Source organism: Oryzias melastigma, linkage group LG24, assembly GCF_002922805.2.
Source record: "Oryzias melastigma strain HK-1 linkage group LG24, ASM292280v2, whole genome shotgun sequence".
Taxonomy (NCBI): Eukaryota; Metazoa; Chordata; class Actinopteri; order Beloniformes; family Adrianichthyidae; genus Oryzias; species Oryzias melastigma.
This window is the reverse complement of record NC_050535.1, coordinates 1071839-1093645: the sequence shown is the minus strand read 5'-3', so window position 1 is coordinate 1093645 and position 21807 is coordinate 1071839. Positions and strand designations below refer to the sequence as shown.

The window sequence follows — 21807 nt, the reverse complement described above, 5'->3', positions numbered from 1 at the left end:
ATATGTGACACCGCTATATGTAATGACGTGATATGTTACACTGCATTATGTTAGGTTGTGATATGTTATGTGACATTACGTTATGTAGTGATACATTATGTTATGGTACACTATGTGACGGTACATTATGGTACGCTATAGCACAATGTGTCACAGAATGAGATGTTACAGTACTATGTGATACGTTACGATACATTATGTTACAATGCGCTACGTTACGTTATGCTACGTTATGATATTCAACCTTACAATATCATACAATACATTATGTTATGATGCGATACGATACAATATGTTACATTATGATACATTAAGTTATGGTAAATTACGTTACATTGCGTTTCATGAGGTTATTAATATTTAGTGAAACCATTAATGGAAGAAAATAGAAAAGTGTTCTTTCTCAAAGTTTTCCCTCCTCAGAACCCCCCTGAAGAGCCTCCAAACTGCTGTCATTAGCGTGTGCTGGGAGGGGGTAGCTCCCTTCAGCCCACACAGTTTAGTGGCATCGTTAGTGACATTGGGCACTGCTGATTAAACCCCTTTACGGTGCGGGCAGGAGGATTTCATTTGACCACACTGCTATGTTTAGACCAAACCGACAGTCTGCGACGGTCCCGGCGCTGCTGGAGCCGTTTCTGGATCGTCTATTGGACCTATTTCCGTTCCTCTTCTATTCTCAACCAACTGAATTCATTTACAGTGGGGCTGGGAAAAGCCGCAGTACAGCCTTCAACCTAATCATTAGAATTTACTGGATCCTCTCTCCAAACATTAGCACCCATATCTTTTTAAAGTTGTTACTAATTTGGACAAACAGGAAACCTGAGGAACATTTGGACCATGTGGGACCATTCTAAGGCAGGGGTCCAGATAAGAACATCCTGACGGGTTAACTCGCTCAGGTCAAACTGGGTCCAACCTTCATGTCTTTAGACTCTTGTGGTTTCTGGGTAAACCAGAAGGAGGAAAAACGGCAGAAATTACCCGTCTTTTAGATATTGGTGCTTTCTTATTAGCTCCACCACATCTGACTTGTTACTCATTGCTTGTGCACACTGAGCTAAAATGAAGTTAATTGTTGGAAAGCTCCAGCCGCCTTTGCTTCCTTCTCACTCTTATGGATGCTTTGGGTGTCGCGTAGGTTCAAACTGAAGAAAATAATGACTTCTGTCATTTCTGAAGAAATTTGTGCTTTAATAATTTTACACAGTTTAATAAATGATAAAAATTGCATAAAACTTCTTAAAACGAAATAGAAAAATGCTTACATCTTCTGTTCTTTTACCATTATTCGCTTATTTATGAGAAAAGGTAAATTTAACGTTGAAATTCTATCAGACATGAATTTGATTTTCACTGTTTTTTCTAATGACCTCCTTTAGGTTTTCAATCACAGAACCTTAGAATAAGAACTATTTAAACAATTAGACATTTTTGACTTTTAACCTTTTTTATTTTATTTGCTGTCTTTAACTGTATCATTCAATTTTGAATTTTACAACTATCAAATATTTCCGACTTTTTGTTTACAAATTTTCTGACTTCGTCTTCCGGATTCTGAATGGTGAGATTGAAGCTTAACGTGCGACGGACATTTGAACCCTTTAACCCCGGAGATGTTGGAGGAGACACTCTTCGACCAAACATAACTCTCCGTCCGTACTTTATGATATGTTACAATAAATTCAACATTGTCTGCTATTGATTAGTGAATAAAATATGATTGCAGTCTGTTTGTTTTCTTGAGCTTTGTTCCATTAAAATGTCTGTTTTATCAGAGTACGCATCAGTATTTGAAGTCCTACCAGGTTTCTCAGAGCTGCATATTTAACAGCAGCTCCATGAATCAAAGTCTAAAAGGTTTGAAAGTTTACAGAGAAATGTGGAGGATCAGGGAGAGGGAGGATATCTTTGCCTTTCCTGTTGGCTTCTCCTCCTCTCCGCAGACATGTGTCCAGTTATGAGCAGGGATTTGTGATGGAGCAGCTGTCATACATCTTTGTGTGTCTTTTATTTGTCTTTGGGGAGAGTTATTTTTAATAAAAATGAGAATCTCAAAGCAAATTCCTTCTACCTTACATTCCGTTTGTTCGTTTGCCGGCTCCAACGTACCGAAATATTTGCTTTTGCAACCAGGACTGAAGAACTTTTCCATTTACATCATCTGAGAGACAGCGACTGATTTACGGCGGGTTTTTCTGTCCACATTTGTTGTACAATAAAATAGAATCTTCGGAATATGAGGAGTGGTCCAAAGCTGATTTGTGGTGTTTTGTTTTTGTGGTTCAGACTTCTTCAACTCCCTTCTATCAGATTTCTTCTGAGCAGCTTAAGTGCACATGTGTGTCTAGTTTGGGAAACATGAAGGTGTGACAAACGTAGACGGAATGTAAATGCAACTGAAGAAATCTTGGTTAAAAGAAATGAGGTTAAACTGTGGAGAAAACAAAGAACCAGTAGAGCTGGAATCAACTCGGTTGAGATAACCTCTCCAAGAGTCAAAAAGATTTGTCAATAGTTTGGAAACATGATGAACAGATTTAGTGAAATCCTGCTCTCAGATTTGATCATTCCTAAACCTCTGACCTTGCAAATAGTCAGTTTATCTTAGTTTTGGACGGCAGCCGTCCCAAACCTCCCAAATGTGGTCGAGTCTTCCGTTTGTTATCTTTTATCATCACACATTACAAGAGGAGCTCCGGCTCTCCATTCCTGCAAAAGCAAACTCCTTAAATGTTTGGTTTTCTTCTCACCTCGGGGTGTTGACCCAAACGATGCCAATGTGACAGAAGAAAATACACTCCTTGTCCTTCTGGTTCTCGCAGGAGCAGCGTTTCTCCCTTCGGTGGGCGGCGTGGCTGAGCTGCACGGCGGCGCCTTCCTCTGCTGCGGGGCTCAAAGCCGAAGCTGGAGGAACGGAGACAGGAGAGCCGTCAGACGCCAGGAGAGCCATTAATATGAGACGGTGGTCACACTTTAGAGGATAACAATCCAAATTTATCAGATAAATGGAGCCACACCTCTGCTCTGTTTAGCAAATATGAAAACCTTAACGCTTTAATTGTTTTTATGGAGCAAACGTTTCCAAACAATCCACTCTACCGACCACCAACGCTGTGACTTTTGGCAGAGATGATCGGCTTCATGGCTGGAATTTGATGCTTTTAGCCAGTGAACAAAGGTGAGACCCCCAGACCTAAGAGGGGCCCCAAGGCACGAGACGGTGTTTGTAATGACCGTGACGAACCAAAAATGTCTTACTCTGGAGGACGCAGGTCTCACGTTAAAATACGAGCAGAAAAGAGGAAGAATGAACAAAAGAAAGACGGACATTCAAAGTCTAAAGCATCTAAAATCAGCGAAAATCCTGTTGAATCAGCCAAAATAACCAAAAATCAGTTAAAATGATCTAAAATGAGATCAAATAATCAACATATATAGTAATCTAAAATCGAGTACAATCATCTACGATCCGTTTAAATCAGGTAAAATCACCAACATTAAGCAAAAAAATCTGATTTTTACAAAAATTATAAAAAATCAAATCTGTTTGAATGAGGTAACATCCTTAAAATTCAAAAAAATAAATCTGAAATCAGCTAAAATGACCTAGAATGAGATAAATATAGTTAATTATAGTTAATTATAGTTATCTGTAACAGGTGAACATAATCAAAATCATAATCTAAAAAAAAATCTAAAATTAGGTTTAAATCAGGTCAAAATCACATAAATGCAAAAACAAAAAAATATATCTGTAATCAGCAAAAATAATCTGAAATCAGATTTAAATCAGGTAAAGTCGCATAAAATCAGCAAAGAAATCTGAGATCATCTAAAATCATCTAGAATGAGATCAAAGTAATCTAAAGCCCAAAATAGTCACCTGTAATAATCAAAAATGATCTAAAATCAGTTTAAGATCATTTCAAATTAGTTTTAAATCAGCCCAAATCACATAAAATGTGCAAATAATTCTGTATTCAGCAAATGAAATCATAATAAGATAATCCAAAATGTGTTAAATCAAATATTTTCAACAGATAAATATGAAGTAAACCAAAAATAATCTTAAATTAAATTCAAATGAGGTAAAAAGACGTAAAATCAGTAAATAAATCTGCAATCAGCAAAAAATAATGAACACTTTCAGTCTAAAACCAGACCTTTGATTTCAAAATAAGAGTCATAATCTGAATGTTTCACTTGTACTGAGGACAGAGTCTAACGGAGTTTGTGTGCCGTTCTGGTGCATGATGTGAAATCATATCTAAACCCCTGAACATGCAGCAGGACCCACACATGTGCATGTTCAGACAGCAGACCGGCTTTGATGCTGCCTGCAGAGCACACGGAAATGCTTGAGCGTCTAAAACGGGTTTTACACGCCTCACACATGGACACAAAATAGCACCTCTGCTCCCCTTTTTTTCTGTTTTTACAGAATCAAATAGTTGAGGTTGTTGCTCATCTCGAGCTTCTGAAGGAGCTGTTATTTGGTCCAAAGTGGAACCAGAATCCCGAGACACTTCAATGGCTGTGGACACTTTGGGGGTTTCCTCTCTGCCTTTTCTTCCTGTAACGGTTAATGGTTCAGGCAACAACAGCAGAAATAACCCGCAGTAGTTCTGTAGCTTTAATTGGAAATGGGTTTGTGGTTGAACTTAGTCAGCTTGTAAAAACGCCCCCCCCCCTCGTAGAGAGATTGTTTTGGATGCTTCTGAGCTGTTCCTGAAAAAGGACAGCGAGAAGAACTGAAGCTGGAGCTGCAGTTTCTTACAAACCTGAATTTTAGTTTAGTGCGTCTGTTTCTGTCACTTTAAGGACATGCTGTCTATTGATGTCCCTTTAAGGTTAATTTTCTTAATTTATTTCAACATACGTCTGTTTCTTAGAAAGCATGAGTCAGAGATCTCTAAAAACACATTTTTAATTCTCACAAGAGCGACAAGTCCTTTAGTTCAGCTTTAGCTGACTAGCTGCTACATGAGGAATGGAAACCTCAAATAAAAAAAAATGTACATTTATTTTTAGTTATTATGATTCAATTTAGTCCAAATCCTTGTAAAAAAAACGGCTAAATAAACATAACTGCATTATGAAAGTGGTCTGAAAATATGTCAACAGGTTGAGTTTTCTGAAGAGGAAATGAATGAATGAATGAATGAATGAATCAAACGCACAAAAGAACGTCAGTTGTGTGTGATAAGTTAGTAACTGCAGGAATGACGAATGTGTGAACGATAAACAAGAAGATACAGCAGAGTATTAGGGACATTTTGCAAACAAAAATATATATTTTAGATTAACTTCAAAGTCGTAAATTTACGGGGAAATAAGTCTCAACTGTTTAATTACGAGAATAAAGTTGTCTATAAAATTTATACACTAAATTTGACTATTTTCACACAAATTACAGGTTTTGAAGTTGTAAATTTAAGACTAAAAGTCGTAAATCTACAACTATAAAACACCTAAATTTACGAGAAAAAAGTTGCAAATTTACAAAGAAACACATTTTGAGAATAAAGTTGTATATTTATGAATTTAAAAGTAAATTTCTGACTTTCTTCTTGTAAATGTATTACTTCAAAAGTTGTAAATCTACAACTATAAAACACAAAAATTTACAAGAAAAAAATCGCAATTTTACAAAAAAAAGTCGTACTGTCACATTTTGAGGATAAAGCTGTTTATTTATTAATTTAAAAGTAAATTTCTGACTTTTTTCTTGTAAATTTGTTACTTTTAAAGTTGTAAAGCTCCTACTTTAAAACACGTACATTTACTGAAATGTTCATCTGCTGTTGTTTGCATTTCTTGACCAAATGAACCGATTAGCATCACCCTCCGGTCTGGAAACACCTGGGCCACTAAAGGAAGATAAATATTCAAATCTATCTTTGCAAAAAGATTTGTTGATGTTTTCAGGGGCCAAACGCCGACACACTGACGAGGTCGGCTCTAGGATGACATCATGAAATGGGCGGCACCCACAAGGAGCGAAAGGCGGAGCCTCAGAGATCGAGTCGTCTTACTTCTGGGTATGATTGTCAAGGAAAATAACTCAAATTTCATAAATAATTTGTTTTTCTAGTGTGCCAAAGGTAAAATATGATCATATATATGGATTTAGTTTACTCTGAAAGACCATGGTATAATTCCTTTAGAACTAGACTGTAAATAAACATATTTTTGGTGTAAAATTTGATTTTTTCTGTTCTTTTTTTTACACGTTTTAGAACAGTTTCCTTTTCCTTCCTGCCTCCGGTGGTCATTTGATGCAGTTACGAGCAGATCTAACTGAAAGGTGGGATTGTGGTTCCATAGAGTTGGAAGGCAAAGGTGACAGTTCTGGACGATAGTTCTGGACCTGGACTGGTTGTGGTGTCCAGAGAGTTCAGTGAATGAGGCAACAGAGATATTTGACCATTTAAAAAGACAAAAACAAAAACATCACAGTTATTTACGTTGATTTGACACCTTCATGGTATTTGCTAAGTTGTTTTGCTGTAGGAAGGTTACAGAATGTCCATGAATGCGGTTCTGCTGCACTTCAGCGGCGTCAGGAAGCCACAGAGAACAGAGGAAAATTGGTGGAGCTGTCAAAAGTTAATGCTTTGTTATTGGCAGGATAATCTTTGAATATCTCCAGCCTGGAGCTGCCAGCAACGACGTTGACTTGTTTCAAGAAGAGAAAGATTTAGAAGGAGAGACTCGCCAACGAGACAGTGAGTAAAGAGAGGAGGATGCAGCAGGGATTCAGTGTCATGAAGTTCACAGAAATGATTCACTCTGTTCTTTCAGAGTCCAGATTTATCAAAAATTGTTAAAATGATAAAGATTGAAATGATCTTTGAGCTGAAAGTCTACAGAGGCGCTAAGCTGCCATTTTTTATAAAAGATCTCCATCAAAAACCAGGGCAACCAAAACTAAACCTCCGGAACGTTTGAATTGATTAATAAAGCTAAAAGAATGGTGAACAAAGACATGTTAATCAGAGAAACAGGGAAAGGACCGCCAGAAACATGAAATAAATCTGCCTTAATGTGCGGCTGAACCGTGACTTACAGCAGGTCACCCACATCCACCTCCACACGACATGCGTTTATAGCTCCGCTCCTTTTCGTTTGTTTGAAAAACAAAATGGAAACCGAGCCACGGACGCTGGCGTTTTGGTCAGAGGAAACACCAAATGTTGATGAAGCCGTGTTTTCACAAGAGAGTCTGCAGCAGACAAACAATGAAAACACTCCTGGAATGAGGCGCTAAACTACCGACGATTCCCGAGGACATGCGCAAACACTTAAACTAGGACTGACCTTGACCTTCGGGGGAAGACCCTCCGAATGTTTGAAGGAATGTCAGTTAACTACAGAGACGGAGATTTTTATCACGTCTGTGTGTGAAACGGTTATCAGATCACAGTTATCTCTGAGCCAAACCAACGTCAACAAATTCATCCAAATGTTGAAGACAGAATTTAATCAATTTTCCTTGCAGATGTTTTGGTTCTCGTCCACGGTCGTTGCATTTCTCCAAACCCCCTCCCAAGTAATATCCTTGTTAAGTGTATGTTGGTTTTCAGGCAGCTTGACAGGAAGGGCGGAGGCTTGGATCCACATCCCCGCCCAGTCCTTTTAATCAGAGTGGGGACAGGTCTCAGTGGGGCTGAAGAACGTCCATCCACCGCGTCTTTGCTGTGATCGTTCTCAGAGATCCCTCAGGAACTGACTTCATATAGACTTCCACCCAAAGAGCGGATCGGTCATCTTTTCATTTTTCTGAACTAAAGACTTTATTTGAACCATCAGTCAGTGTTGTTCTTCATCAAGACCAAATAATTCAATGACCTTCATGTTGATGTTAAATCATGAAAACAATCTCGGTAAGGGTTTAACCATGTGTTTACTCTGATATTTTCTCAGCAGTCTTTTTTTTTTTGGTTTCCTGAATGAACTAGACCTTCTCTCTCCCAACTCATCATATATGGACGTATGGTTACGGCCCCCTCCACGCCACTTTTTGACGTTTTGGGTTCCCCAACTCGTTGTTTTTTGACATACTGGCTGTTCTAATTAAATTAGGGGTCCCCAACCCTCGGGACATGGTATCGGACACGGAACCAGTATGTTTAGGGTCTTGGTCCACTCCTCGGGGGACCCCTGGTTAGCATTAGTCTCTGGTTTCTGGTACCAGGCGGGCCTTGGACCAGTGCCGGTACCCGGTACCGGGACCCTGATTTACTGGCAACATCCTAAACTTTAAAAAAGGACAAGTTGGGGACACCCAAAACGTCAAAAAGTGGCGCGGAGGGGGCCGTAACCATACGTCCATACATGATGTGAGAGAGAGAATGCGTTGGCATGACAACCACAAAAGAAACAAATGAAAAATGCAACCCTAGAACTTCCCTAGAACCGACTCCACAGCTGTCGATCAAACTTTACATTTTAAATCAAATTGTTACGTCATCTATGAAAAAGTTTGATCATCCATCCATCATCCATCCATCCATCATCCATCCATCCATCATCCATCCATCCGTCCATCCATCCATCATCCAACTATCATCCATCCATCCATCCATCCATCCATCCATCTATCCATCATCCATCCATCATTCATCCATCTATCAATTTATTCATCCATCCATCCATCATTCATCCATCTATGAATTTATTCATCCATCCATTCATCCATCATCCATTCATCCATCCATCCATCCATCCATCCATCCATCTATCATTCATCCATCTATCAATTTATTCATCCATCCATTCATCCATCATCCATCCATCCATCCATCCTTCCATGTTTCTAGCATCGTGACACTCCCACATCATCTCTGTGCCGTGAGGTTTGGAACCAAACCCATCAGGTTATCACTCCGCTCTGTTATTGTGCTCCAGTCTGAAGGTGAGCTGGCTCACTCCAACCGTCAGATCATCACCTGAGTCTTTCTCTGCTATCAGCTGTTGCCATTAATCCATCCTCACCAACGTATTTTAAATCACAGATAAAATACCTTTCATCTCGGGGACTTGCTTCCAAAAAGATTTGCATAGAGAATGATTTTGCTCCCCCAATGTCAACAATGATTATTCAGGTTTATGCAATGAATCAATGAATGTTTCTAATTACTACTGTAAAAAACGAGTCTTAAATAAGAGCCTTGTTATGGGGGTTTTTCAATAGCAAAACAGTCCTAGTTTGAGAAAACATGTCTTAATAACTGGAATTGTTTTCTTAAATGAATATTTTTTAAGCTGCAATACAACTAAATTTTAAAAATCTAGAGTCTAGGACCAAAATGTAGGAGAATCTAATTGTTCTTTATGATATTTTTCTTGTAATAAAAAGATCCTCTAATTTCATTTGTGTTTTGTTTTTTCCTGTCAGACTAATGCGGGACAACAAACTGGGTCACAGAAAGACAGAAGTACCGCTGAAAGCGCCCGTCATTCAGTCGCAGCTCCTGCAGTAGATGGTGAAGTTCACCACACTAGGAGAGTCTCTGAAGGATCTCATGAACCAGACATGGAGACGTGATTACTGATGCTTTAGTAGAACTCTTCAAGATAAATAAACTTGATTTCTCAACATCATCCAAGTCTTTCAAAATGTCGGGACGAGGCTAAAATCCTTTGGGTAGCTCCTCCCACATGTGGTGGAAATGGCAGGTTTATAAACATTTATCATTTTGGATGGGCATCAAAAAGCAAATTTAACGTGCGAACAGTGAACACAGCATAAGGGAAGAAAGGTTTTCCCAAAAGTTAAATCAATAACAATCCTTCTTAAAGTGTCTGTGCAACAATTTCACCAAAGCTTTTAAGAAAATGTGTCAAGAAAATTTAGAAAAACTTTTAGGATGTTTTCAGACTAGAAAAGTATTTTGGTCCGGACAGAGTCCGCTTAATTTGGTTCAGATTGAGTCCTGAACCTATGCTAAAACTATTGATTAATAAGCATTGTCCAAATTCAAATAAGTAAATAAAAAGAAACATAAAACCTTCGGGTGTATTTGGACTAGAAAAGTCTGTTGGTCCGGATAGAGTCCGCTTAATTTGGTCTAATTCAGGGGGGACAAACTCCAGTCCTCGACAGCCGGTGTCCTACATGTTTTCCAACCAACCTGCCATTTAAGATGCTAATTGGCAAAACACACCTGATCCAGGTAAACAGCGACAGATTAGGGAGGCTTTCAGGAAAACCAGCAGGAGGCCGGCCCTCGGGGACTGGAGTTTGGAAATCGAGTCCTGAACCTTTCGTTTGGTCTGTATACAGACTGCTGTAAACCGAACATTTCTGCTCCAAATAAAGCTTGAAAACTAAACCGTGTAACTAAAGATCTCTTCAGTCATTAGCCAGGAATTATGAGGGCGGAGCAAAGCATAAAGGAGAAAGAATAATGGAAGTCCTGCGCTCTGGAATCCTTGTCTGGATTGTTCACTTATTCAAACTATATATTTTGTTAACCACAATGCCCGGCGACAGTGGCTGTTTTGGTCCAGTGCGGTCCCACTCCAAGTGCGGAGTCTTTTCAACCGAACCGGTGAACCGGAGCTCAATCTGATTTAAAGCGAGACCACCTCGAAAGACGAGTCTTAGAACGGTTCCTGGTCCAAGTCCACCTGGGTGTATTCAGACTGAAAATTTGTTCCGGATTATTGGAGGAAAACAAACTCTGGTTCACTTTAAGCGAACCAAATATGTCCGGTCTGAATCCACATCCTTAACCAGCCTGCAGTCGTTTCAAACTTTTGCCCTCCCAAATGTCAGACTCAGAGTGACGTGAGTTTGGAGCAGAAAGAGCAAACGCTGCTTTCATCCCTCATTTTCACTTTCACCCCCCGTCTCAGCCTTAAGTTTGACTCAGACTGTCAGAATGTAAAGTCTGTCACCAGCAGGGCCACAGTGTGCTGCAAACAGCGATTCTTCAGTGGAGTTTTTAGTAAAGTTCATGAGGTTTTAATGGAGAAAAGTAGATCAAATGCTGAAGATCGAGGAGTCTTGTTGCTAAGAGTTGAGGCCTAAAAGCGTGTTTTTCCACGGTTTTTAGGTCAAAATAAAAAGCAGTCTTCCCCATGGGGGAGGAACGGTGACATCAGACTTCACGCCGCACGATGGCACTTTATTGGTTCCTTGCCGGCGGCGTCAAGTCATTTTAAGGAAACAAATATGCAACTTTTTTCTATTTTACAACCTCAGTGTTCCTGTCTCCACTTCTGGCATCCATTCAACCCCCCCTCCAGTGCAGTCTTTGCTTCCTCTTATATAATTTGACTTTTTTTCTAAGCATGTTTGAAATGTATGTTTCCTGAACAAAAACAAAATGTGGGAAAAGGCTGTGGACCAAATCCCAGAGCAGGCTCCTGCGTCGACCGGAGACTGCCAAAGAAAAGTTAATTCCATGCCTTGTTATGAAAGCGTCTGGTTGGCTCCGCAGGCTTCGACATTATTTGACAATATACAGGTGGATCAGCCGCTAATCCTGGAGCCGGCTGTTTGGACTGGCAGGCCTGGGTCAGCAGGTAGAGTCCAGAAGGTTCACTTAAGAGTTTCTCGGTGCTCAGTCGGATGAATTGAAATGAAATGCTGGTATGCTGCGACACTCAAACACAGTGTGGAGTTTGGACAACACGTTTATTGTGTTTTCTGCCCTGAGCCCAGTAAAGACTCTGTGGAGGTGGAAGAGAGTTCTTAGCCGGCGGGACCGCCAACATAAACCTCTCCTGGCAGAAATGGGACTTTTCGAAGCCTTGATGTCTGCAGCCCGAACGTGCAAAGACGCTGAAGGAATCTGCAGCTCTGAGGGGGGTGAGAAACACTTTCCCCTGCAAAAACAGCCCCCCGCTGAGAGGCGGAGGGCAGCTAACCACCGCGAGACCTGCTGCAGCGCAACCGGCTTCTGACCTCCACGCACCGACTCTCTCTGCCCGATTTTACTGCTCCTCTGACGTTTACATCTCATAAAGAGACTACTTAAGATAAAAATGACAGAAGTGACTACTGCTGCTAATAAAAGCTAATGATGGTGGTGAAATATGGAGAGTGGGGGGAATAACTCCCCTTTTGACACACTGATAACTTCTGTGAAAAATCCCTCTTGATTAGCCGTGAAAGATAAGCCGCGGTGGGTTTCCTGAGTCCGCGTGAATCATGAAGGTTTTGTACGGATTGCTGCTTAAATCGGACACTTTAGCAGTAGATTATGTCCAGCCGTGTTTCCTTGAGGTGATTTGTCGTTTGTTTTACATCGAGGCCCTCCTGGACCCGCCGCCGAGCAGCACATAAAAGGAGCCAGACGCTGTTGTTTCTACCACCCTCAGTGGTAGATATATTTCTAAATATATTTCAGACTCTCAAAGCGCCGTGTAACCTGCTCACTCGGTAAATGTTCACTCCTGGAAAACCAATGACGAGAGCTTTAACCAACAGTTAGAAAGCACAACAGTTCCAGAAGAAGCAGTAATTAAATTGGGTCAGATTTCTCCCGGGCCGTATTTTTCACTTAGTTCTGCTCGATTTCCTGCATTCAATGAAACAGGAGAAGCTGGAGGACTCTCTGGGTGTCAGAGGGGAGCAATTCCCATCCACTTCCACCTTATAAAGTCATATTTTACCCCAAAGCTGTGTTCAGTCTGGTTTCAAAAATATTTTAAAGCGTTAGTGTTTTATTTGTTGGGGTGAGGGACCTTTAAAAACAGTTTCATTTTGATTTTACTGCAGTTCAAATGTGCACATCCATTATTTGGTCCCACCCCATCGGTCATTGATTATAGGCAGAACTCTAAAGACTGAAGCTGATAAACCGCCAAAAGAAACAATTGTTTTGTTTCTGCACTTTAGTAGTCCAGGTGAAGACTTGATTCTGATTGGCTGCTGGGTGTGGATGCACACCTAGAAGAAAGTTCCGGTCACATAGCCTAAATACTTCTTTAAAACAAACTTTTCTTCATGACCTGGACTAAAACAATCAGTAAGAGGTGAACTTGCTCTGTGTGAACTGATGCTTTTTCACCTATCATGACGATTGATATAAATGTTGCTTTTCTTTCCTGCTGTAGTCAACGTCAATGCTGGTTCAGCGACGCGTTGACATATTACTTATCAAATAGTCTAGAATTTTGTGAAAAAACAATCTAAACATAGAAAACCAACAAGAATAAAGTATTAAAAATTGGTTGAATATTTATTTATTTTGTAAGTGACCATGGTGTAAGTGTGATAATTCGAGACGAAGTGTGCATTATCAGGCATTAACTCACGCCGTGGAAGCCTGAACTGTCCAACGCAAAGTGGAAGACGATTGCTTCTCGAAGTGTAATTATTTAGTATTAAAAGATATTAATGCATGAATTTGTAAAATAACGCCAAAGCCGTCACCAGCAAAGACACTTTGAACTACTGGATCTCTTTGATGTTTACGAAATTAGCCTACAGTGTTCCCATGTTTATTGTGGAAGAGTTAGGATTTAAAAATATTCCACAAAAGGTGAAATCCTTGATGTAATCTTTATTTACACAACACTTGTGATGTTATTTCCATTTTAAGGCTGTAAAACTCGTAACTACACACTTTATCCACGGTTCTCAGACGGACACAAACATCAATCAAACATCGCAGCCAATCAGGACACAGAACACAATGTACTGTAAAAAAAAAAAAAAAAACTGCACTGAACAAAAAATCCAACCATGAAAGGTAAACCACATTACAGTGAGGGACTACTAGAGAAGTAGATGTAAAGAAAAGTCTATTTTATCCACGTCAGAATCAGCTAATTAATTAAATATTAGCAAAAAGATGCTTTTCTATTCTTCAGAATCTGCTGGAATTAGGTTATATATGTAAACGGTTGAACTACCGTGACACAAAAAGATCCATTTATCATCTGTTAGCCTCGCTGTAGAATTTTCATAAACATAAGATTTTCCCAAATTGCTCAAATTTAATTCATTACTAAAGATAAAAAAGTCAAAAAATGCCCCACTTCATCCATATATTTGTATCTATTTTCATACTATTTCCAGTGGTCTTTTCATTATTATTATCCAATTTTTAGCCAAAATCAAAAAGCCTGTTTCGTTTTAAAGACATTGTTTCTGCAGAGCAGCAGAAGCTCATTAAAAATTCAGCTTTGAATAGCAGGCGGGACTGTTAGCGCGGAAGTTAGCCTCAGCTAATTTCCTGTTATTCCTTTGTTTTCACTCTTTCAGCCCGATTTAACACTACTGAGCAATAAATAAATAAAAAGGTGATATATCGGTATTATTCCGCTGTGCCAGTTCGGACAAGGAAAATGAAGACGTTCAGGATCTATTTGTCTACAAGTTGGAGATTCAGAATTGTAGCGGAGAAGGGAGACTTTGTGTTTAATTTAACGCTGGAGATGTTGCCGGTTTTGCTTAAGTAACACACACTCTCTGACATAATGTAATACTTCAACTGTTTGCGTGACCGACGCGTTTAGACGGATTCTGACGTGGAGAAAAGCAGCTTTTCACATTAGTTTTGCTCGTTGCTAACAACTGTTAGCTACTTTAGCTGTGACCGAATCAGCTGATATAGGCTGATCATGTAGGAATTTGACTTCTGTTTGGATGTCGTCACTAAACTGCTTTTCTCTGCTGCAGAACCCATTGGAATAACAGTAATTGCATAAACGGTTGATGAGTTGCGGTTGTCAGAAGTGTAGCTAACGCTCCGGTGCTAAAGGGCAGCTAAAGCTAATCTAATTGATTTTAATGAGCGTGTGTTCCTTCAACTGACAGGAAATCTGTGAATTCTTGGCACAAAACCTCTGCTAACAGACGCGTTTCAACAGCTGTCGAGCTTGTTCGCCTCACCTGCTTGAAAGTTCATGAACATCATAGTTCAAGCAGAGGGTCATGTGATCACCCCTTACAGTCCAGACTGATTGTCCCTAACATAATCCATCATTCACACCGTCCAAAAGGTCAGGATTTATGTTGATTCATCTTTTGGATCTTTAGAGCAGACCTGAATCTGTTCATTTCCTCTCTTTTCAGTCGCTCTGGGGAGAAATCTGGAGCGAGCTGCTTTTAAAAAAGTCTTCAATCAAAGTGGAGCTGGGGAAAGGTCTTCATCAACACACATTTCTCATACGAGTCTGCACTCCAACCGGCTGTCAACAAGCTCTCCGTCTCCATTTTCCTTTTTCCACCTTCGCTCGGACTTCCTCGGCTGCGTTTGTGCATCACAGCAGGACGTCTGAGCTTGATTACAGTAAACAACACCTTAAAGAACTCATCCCTGAAGAGTCTCTGTTCACGTGCACAGGACTCCCAAATAAAACCTAATAGCCCGCATAACTACAGGAACACTCTGAGCTCGTTCATATGGAAACAAATCCTTTAAATCCGTCTGTTTGGGTCGTAAGAGTTTATGAACATGCTGAAATCACGACGTCTGGCTTCACTATTAAAAGTTCTGACAGCAATTTCCATAAGGAGCACTTCAAAGCCTTCATTATTTTATCCAAAAACGTTTTATAATTCAGAGCGCCTCACGGATGGATTCATTCTGGTTGTTCTAGTTGATGTTGAAGAGATTTTGGGTGTTATTGGAAATATGCTAATGTGGCTAACGTGTAGCGGTGTTGAACTATGTTTTTCTTCCTCATGAGTTACAAAGTTTGGAGGTACAGATATTGTGAATATGCTAATGCCGCGTTGACATCAAACACGATTTGCAGAAACAAACAGTTTCAATGTAAAGTCACTGGTACAGATGCGATCTGAGGTTTTGAGCGACAGGCAGCAGAGCGAATTGGGCATCGTGACCAGAGTCGGATCTACCAATCAGGGACTCAGCTTTGGGCACGTGACTCGATCAGCAGGTAGAATACTAATCTAACGTGAGTGTTTTGTCCTGAACTTCCCTTTATTTCTTTAACCCTCTAGGGTTGCCAGAGCTCGTCCTGCCTACTGTTGGGTGAACGAGGGATACACTTTGGACAGGTCGCCAACCTTTTGCAGCTGCTGATACGCCAGCAGACAAAAATCTGTTGCAGGGTGCAGGGTTGTCATTACGGGAGACCTTAATCCACATGGTGTTGGTATGAAGGATGCTGAGCTTCTGGCACAAGACTGACAAAAATGGAAAATCCTACTCTATCTGGTCGTGCGGAGGCTCCGGCTCAGGCTTCCTGAACTTTGTCATATTTTTCTTAGTTTTCTTTAGGTGATAATTAAAAAAATCTGTCACCTAATTATTTTTTTGACCCTTCAAACTCAGTCACAGAGACACCGAAACACAGAGGAGGAAGCTGTCATAGAAAACACAGCCCGGAGTGAGATAAAAGCCCCCGGTAAAATCTTTGAATGATCACATAAACCCAGACATGGAGACGACATAACAATGTTTTTGTAGAACTCTTCCCAATAAATAAACCCTATTTCTCTACGACATTTCTCTTCCTAACACAGACACCACTTCAAAACATTAGCTGGTAGCTCCTCCCACATGTGGCTGCTAGATTAAGGAACGTTTTTTTGATGGGCGGCAATCAGCAAATTCAAAAGAAGTGCAGTCTATGCAAATTTGTGGTGCGAACCGCGATCGGTGTGAACACAGCATGAGGCACTGAAGTGCGTTTTTCATTTTGATGTGTTACTAACAAGGCTGTTGGTGCAGTCACGGTTGTTTTGGTGGAATCAGGCTATTTTTTGACATGTTTTTAACAAGGTTATACAAGTTTTGGAAATATGCTAATGCGGCTAACATTTAGCATGCGGCAAAACAAATTCTCGAGTTACTGTCAATAAACTCTGACCGACAGACTCAGATTTTTTTAGTTCAGTGCGCCTTATATTCAACATAAGTTCAAAAAGAGAGCGTTCGTTGACGGTGCGCCTTATAATCCAGTATAACTGCTGATGAGCTACAGAAACTCAACACAAACGGACAACAACATGGAAACAAAAGTGACTTTAAACTCAGATATTTATGGGTTAAATTTGCCGTCATTTCCACAATTGTTTCAGAGTCGACCATGTTGGATTCAGCATAAACTAATGTGTCCCCTTGACCATCCCCCAACCACCTGTACCCACAATGCTTGGAGCCATTGAGTGGCCCCTCCCCCCGACGTTCCAACCAGAAGCCGTTTGACTTAAGACTTAATACTTACTTCATTCATGATATTAGAGTTAAAAACTGACCAATCAGATGCCTCGATAAAGTAGGTGGAGCCTATTGGCCTGTACATTCACCGTTAAAAGCTTTTCACAGATTTTGTGTCGCCTGCTTTCAAGCGAAGGGGTGTGGCCTTCCAAAAAGTTCCGTCCTGATTGGTGAGTGTGGTTGCCATAGAAACTCAGAACAACTTAGGTCAATTGGATCAACATATTACAAAAAAATAGCAACTAAATTGACTTAATTCATGGATTCTGATCCTAGAAGGGCATGTATTGTGGTTAATATGCTGAATAAATGAAAATGAAAAGGAAGTAAACCAATCACTATTGATGATGTCACACTCACTGTTTCCAGTTCTCATATACAATCATCAAACTTTATTAACACAAAGAAGTTTACAAAACCTCTGAAGGTTTTTTTGTTGCTGAATATTAACTTCATATTTAGTATTGGAGTAATTTGTCATCACATCCTTCAGTCTCGACTAAATCTGGAAATTACACAACAATATATTACACATTTATGCTCCGTAAAGTAAGATTTTGTCTCAACTGTACTTTAAGATAATTTTTTAAAACATTTCTGGAACTTCACAAAAACTGAAATGAGACAGAAAAAATAATTTATTTTCATTTTCACGACAACATCCTATTTATCTGAGTTAGCTTAGTGACACTGGCTTGTTTTTGTTTGTGGAGGCAAATTAAACTTTTTTACGTGAAAAAGTAAAAACAAAACCAGTGTCAGGAAGTAGTGATGCTTGAACCAAAGAAACCGCTCCAACCTGAGTTTCTGGAAAACATCAGGTTGTCTTCTCCAACCTGTCATTTCTCTGCTGCTGCTGTGGAAATAAAAACACCAAATAAAATCCTTTAAGAGGCTTCACCGTCTGCTTTAGAGCAGGTTAGAGGACGACGGGAAGCTTAAAACCATAACATTTCTCAAATTGAGGCATCAGAACATTTCTTTAAAGCTGGAATTAATGGTTTAACAAACAGTATGAACTTATAAATAATTAAAAAAAACAATTAAATTTGTTTTTCTAAAAAAAGAAATTAACATAATTTAGACTTTTATTGAAACAATGAGTACTTTTCCTCCATTTGAGTGGATTTAAAACTTTAATTTTAAGAATAAATATCATCTTTTTCTGAATAAATTTAAGCTGTTTTCTTTTTTAGCTTCAATAATCCGATTAAATTGTGTTAAATGAATCCAAACAGGGTGAAACGGGATCTGGGCTCAGTCGGAACAGAGAACCGGGGATAAAGATCTGGGGTCAGAGGGGCTTTGCTTCTTCTTCTAATAGGCGTGTAATGAGCAACAGGCCCAAATATGCAGGGAATGTGGGGCAATTCAGATTCATCAAGTGGAATAACACGCCCGAGCAATCACACTTTTTAATTGGCAAAAAAAAAAGGATTTATCATAAACACAAAAGCAGCACCTTCAATCTGGACGTAGTGTAGAGATTTTTGACAGATTTTATGACTTTTTTTATTTTTGCAATTGCTAATAGTTGCATAAAAATACATCCAAGTACAAATAAAATGGTCTGCTTGTGAACGTATTGAATATTTTTTGCCTGCAGTAGCAATCTGAGGAGCTCCTAAACTAGGGAGTGGCACCACAACCCATGAAGCCCGGATTACACAACTTCTCATTCCAATAAAAGCTGCTCAGAATTCTCACATATCTTGATGAGCACGAAATCGAAATTATTTTTCTGAAACGGTTTCAGTAATTACTCCTGCCTGGCGTATTTAAACCGACTTCTTGGTAGTAATAACGGGACGGGGATTTGATGGAGACAGGAATCATTTTCCAACTTTAATCCGAGGAATTTGATCAAAAGTCTCCGTGTAATCCTCAGATTCCTTCTTATTTTGTGGGAAGACACAGTCAGGAATATGCCTGAAAAAACACATTTTATTCCCTGATTTCTGGGTAAAATTGACACTAAAAGGTTTCTGGAAAAACAGCAAAAGTCTCTGTAAAGGACGGTTTATGACCTGTCAGCACTCTGATTATTGGTTTTCATGAAGCGGTCATTTATGTGACGAGGTAGGATGGAGACATTTTCACATTTAATTATGACGAAACTCAGTTTTATTATTTATAATGAATAAATTCTGCTTTAAGTCAGACAAAAACTTTTTAGTTCATGCTCAATCTGCACAGACTTGTCAGTTTTCGGGGCTGGACATTACTGATTTGGTTCTCCACTTAATCCTCAGAGAAATCCATCACTCTTTAAAGGTTTTTTATCAGAATCCTTCAAATGAGGTCACCAAATTGGCTGCTGCTCCTTCTCTTTTGTCCTTTTTCACAAAGTGCTTCAGGGGGAGAAGGTGCATGCTGAAACAATTTAAAATTATAACAGAGTCTGCAGGAAATTAGGACTGTTTTGCCATGAAGTAAGCGCCTCACCCATCCTGCAGCGATGTTGAAACGTTACCTTGGTGGAGCAGCGTGAAGGTGGTGGCGAGCAGCCAGAGGTGTATCAGATCCATGCCGCTTCCCTCCTTAAGGATCCACGTGTGAAAGGAAAGACCAGAAAGAGAAGATCTTCACTCCAGGAAAAAGGGGTAAAAACTGAGGCTCCGGTTGAAGTGAAACGTCCGCTGGATCGCCTCAGGTGAACCGCCTCTGCCACCTTTCTGGGCTGTGAAGGCTTCAGCGCTCTAAAGATAATGTGACGGCTTGGAACGCAGCTGTGCTCCACTCTATCAAAACAGATGAGGAGGAGAAAGAGGAGGAGGAAGCACAGGAGGCTTGCTCTGCTGGGAGACACCTTCACTGCCTCATAAATTACAGCCGTCTCCTCCTGCAGTTCATCCGTGTCGCGCTCTCATGCCTGCTGTGTCTCTCACTGTGGTCTGCTTTGTTTTGACTGCTCTTTTCTTAACCTGGAACCTGACCATCTCCTGTCTCAGAGATCTGCTCACGCCGTGTGAGGCTGCAGATGGAGATGCTAATGCAAAACGAAGAAAGGAAAAGCTTTAAACTCAAAATAAGACAGTTAAACTCAAAAGTTGGAATAGATTGAAGCTCATTGAAGGAGGTGCTGATGGATCTATGATGTTTCGGCGCCCCTCGGATGAGGTTTGGCGCTTCCTGTGACCCCAGCATGTATGATGATGCTCGTAACCGCAGGGGTCAAAGATGGGTCTGTGGGGGGGGGGGGCTGTCACTGCTGGAAGAGCAAACGGTCCATGTTTAAAAACACTTACATACTGAAAAAAAAAACAAACAAAAAAAACATTTACATACATTTCGTCACTTCTGCCCAATGAACATGTTAGAAACCTATGAATGTGATTTTGGTGGGGCCGTGCATGTTAACGCGATTAACAAATTATGATTAATGAGTTAATATTTATTAACACGAAACACTCGAGCAGCTTTCTCTTCCCCTAAGCGGCGCAGTCATCCACGGTGTGGATTAAACACTTCGCTGGGTTCTTTTCCCATTTATACCGCGATTATTAACAAAAGAAATAAATATTCAATCAGTTTTTAGTACTTTAATCTTGTTAAAGATTACAGTAGACTATTTGACTTATGGTCCGGCCCGTTGTCATGTCATATAAATGTTATTTTGTGATTATTTGCAAATAAAAAGTGTTTGACAAGTACTGTTAATAAAAAAAATTAATCGCAATTATTTTGCCCCAGCTTTGCGATAAATTAGTTAAATTTTTTTCATCGATTACCGGCTCTAGTTTTTAGTGCTTTTAGCCTCTTCTTGGCATTTTTCTGATGATGGAGAACGTGTAGAAAAAAATTGAGTTTAAATGACCATTTCTGAGTATTTTTTATTCAAATTCATCAGAATATAAAAACGTGTTGGAAAATCCCTCTAGCTGTGAGGTAGATGATACAATGCAGACCACAAGCTCCATTGGAAATTCCTAATCTTAGCTTGAAACCTTTTAAAGGCGATTGGTCTCATTTTCTATGGCAACCCCTCTCTCCAATCAGGAGTGAGCTTGGAAGGCCACACCCCTTCCACTAGGCATCAAGCTCCGCCTACTTTCATTAAGCCATTGGATAGATCAGTTTACAACATAAAATACGGAAAAAATATGTAAAAAATTGTTCAGTGAGTACTTCCTGTTTGGAATGCCAGAGGGGCGGAGTCACTCTGTCCAGTTCTTTTATACAGTCAGTGGTTCTGGTTCTGTTGGAACGATCTGGACTGAACTAGATTACTACAATCTTAAAGTGTGATTTAAAAAAAATACTATGAAACAACTCCGGCTCCACGTTTTAAATAGAGTGAATTGGATTGAATGACTGTTACTCCAAAGCCCACCCAAATGACAGAAACATGCTTTGACTCAAAACTGCTTTAATTTACGACTGAGATTACTGCCGTCACTGAACAAATATTGATGTCTGGAAAGATTTCCATGACCTGGAAACAAACCATGGCGTTGATTTGAGTCTAGGAAAGAGGAGTTGCAGCCAGATCGCTCTTAGCTTTTAAATGTAGACGTCTTGGAGTTCCATATTTTTCCTTTGTGTTCAGGATCAGCCACAGCTCTGCGTTCGGGACTAAAAGCCCGGGAAGCACCAGAGCCAAGAACCGGCTCGGCCCGTCTGAGAGCTGCTGGTGACTCTTGGTGGG

General features: G+C 40.0%; 1 protein-coding gene across 1 annotated transcript; it reads right to left on the bottom strand.

Annotated features, from left to right (window-relative positions):
- Positions 1 to 2756: 2756 nt before the first annotated feature.
- On the bottom strand, positions 2757 to 20331 carry si:ch211-202p1.5 (uncharacterized protein LOC103909337 homolog; the record flags this gene model as incomplete). Its single annotated transcript, XM_024291154.2, is given in 2 exon segments — positions 2757 to 2910; positions 19633 to 20331. Coding segments are annotated over 2 exon segments (209 nt in total), but the record flags the coding sequence as incomplete, so codon positions are not given.
- Positions 20332 to 21807: the final 1476 nt, after the last annotated feature.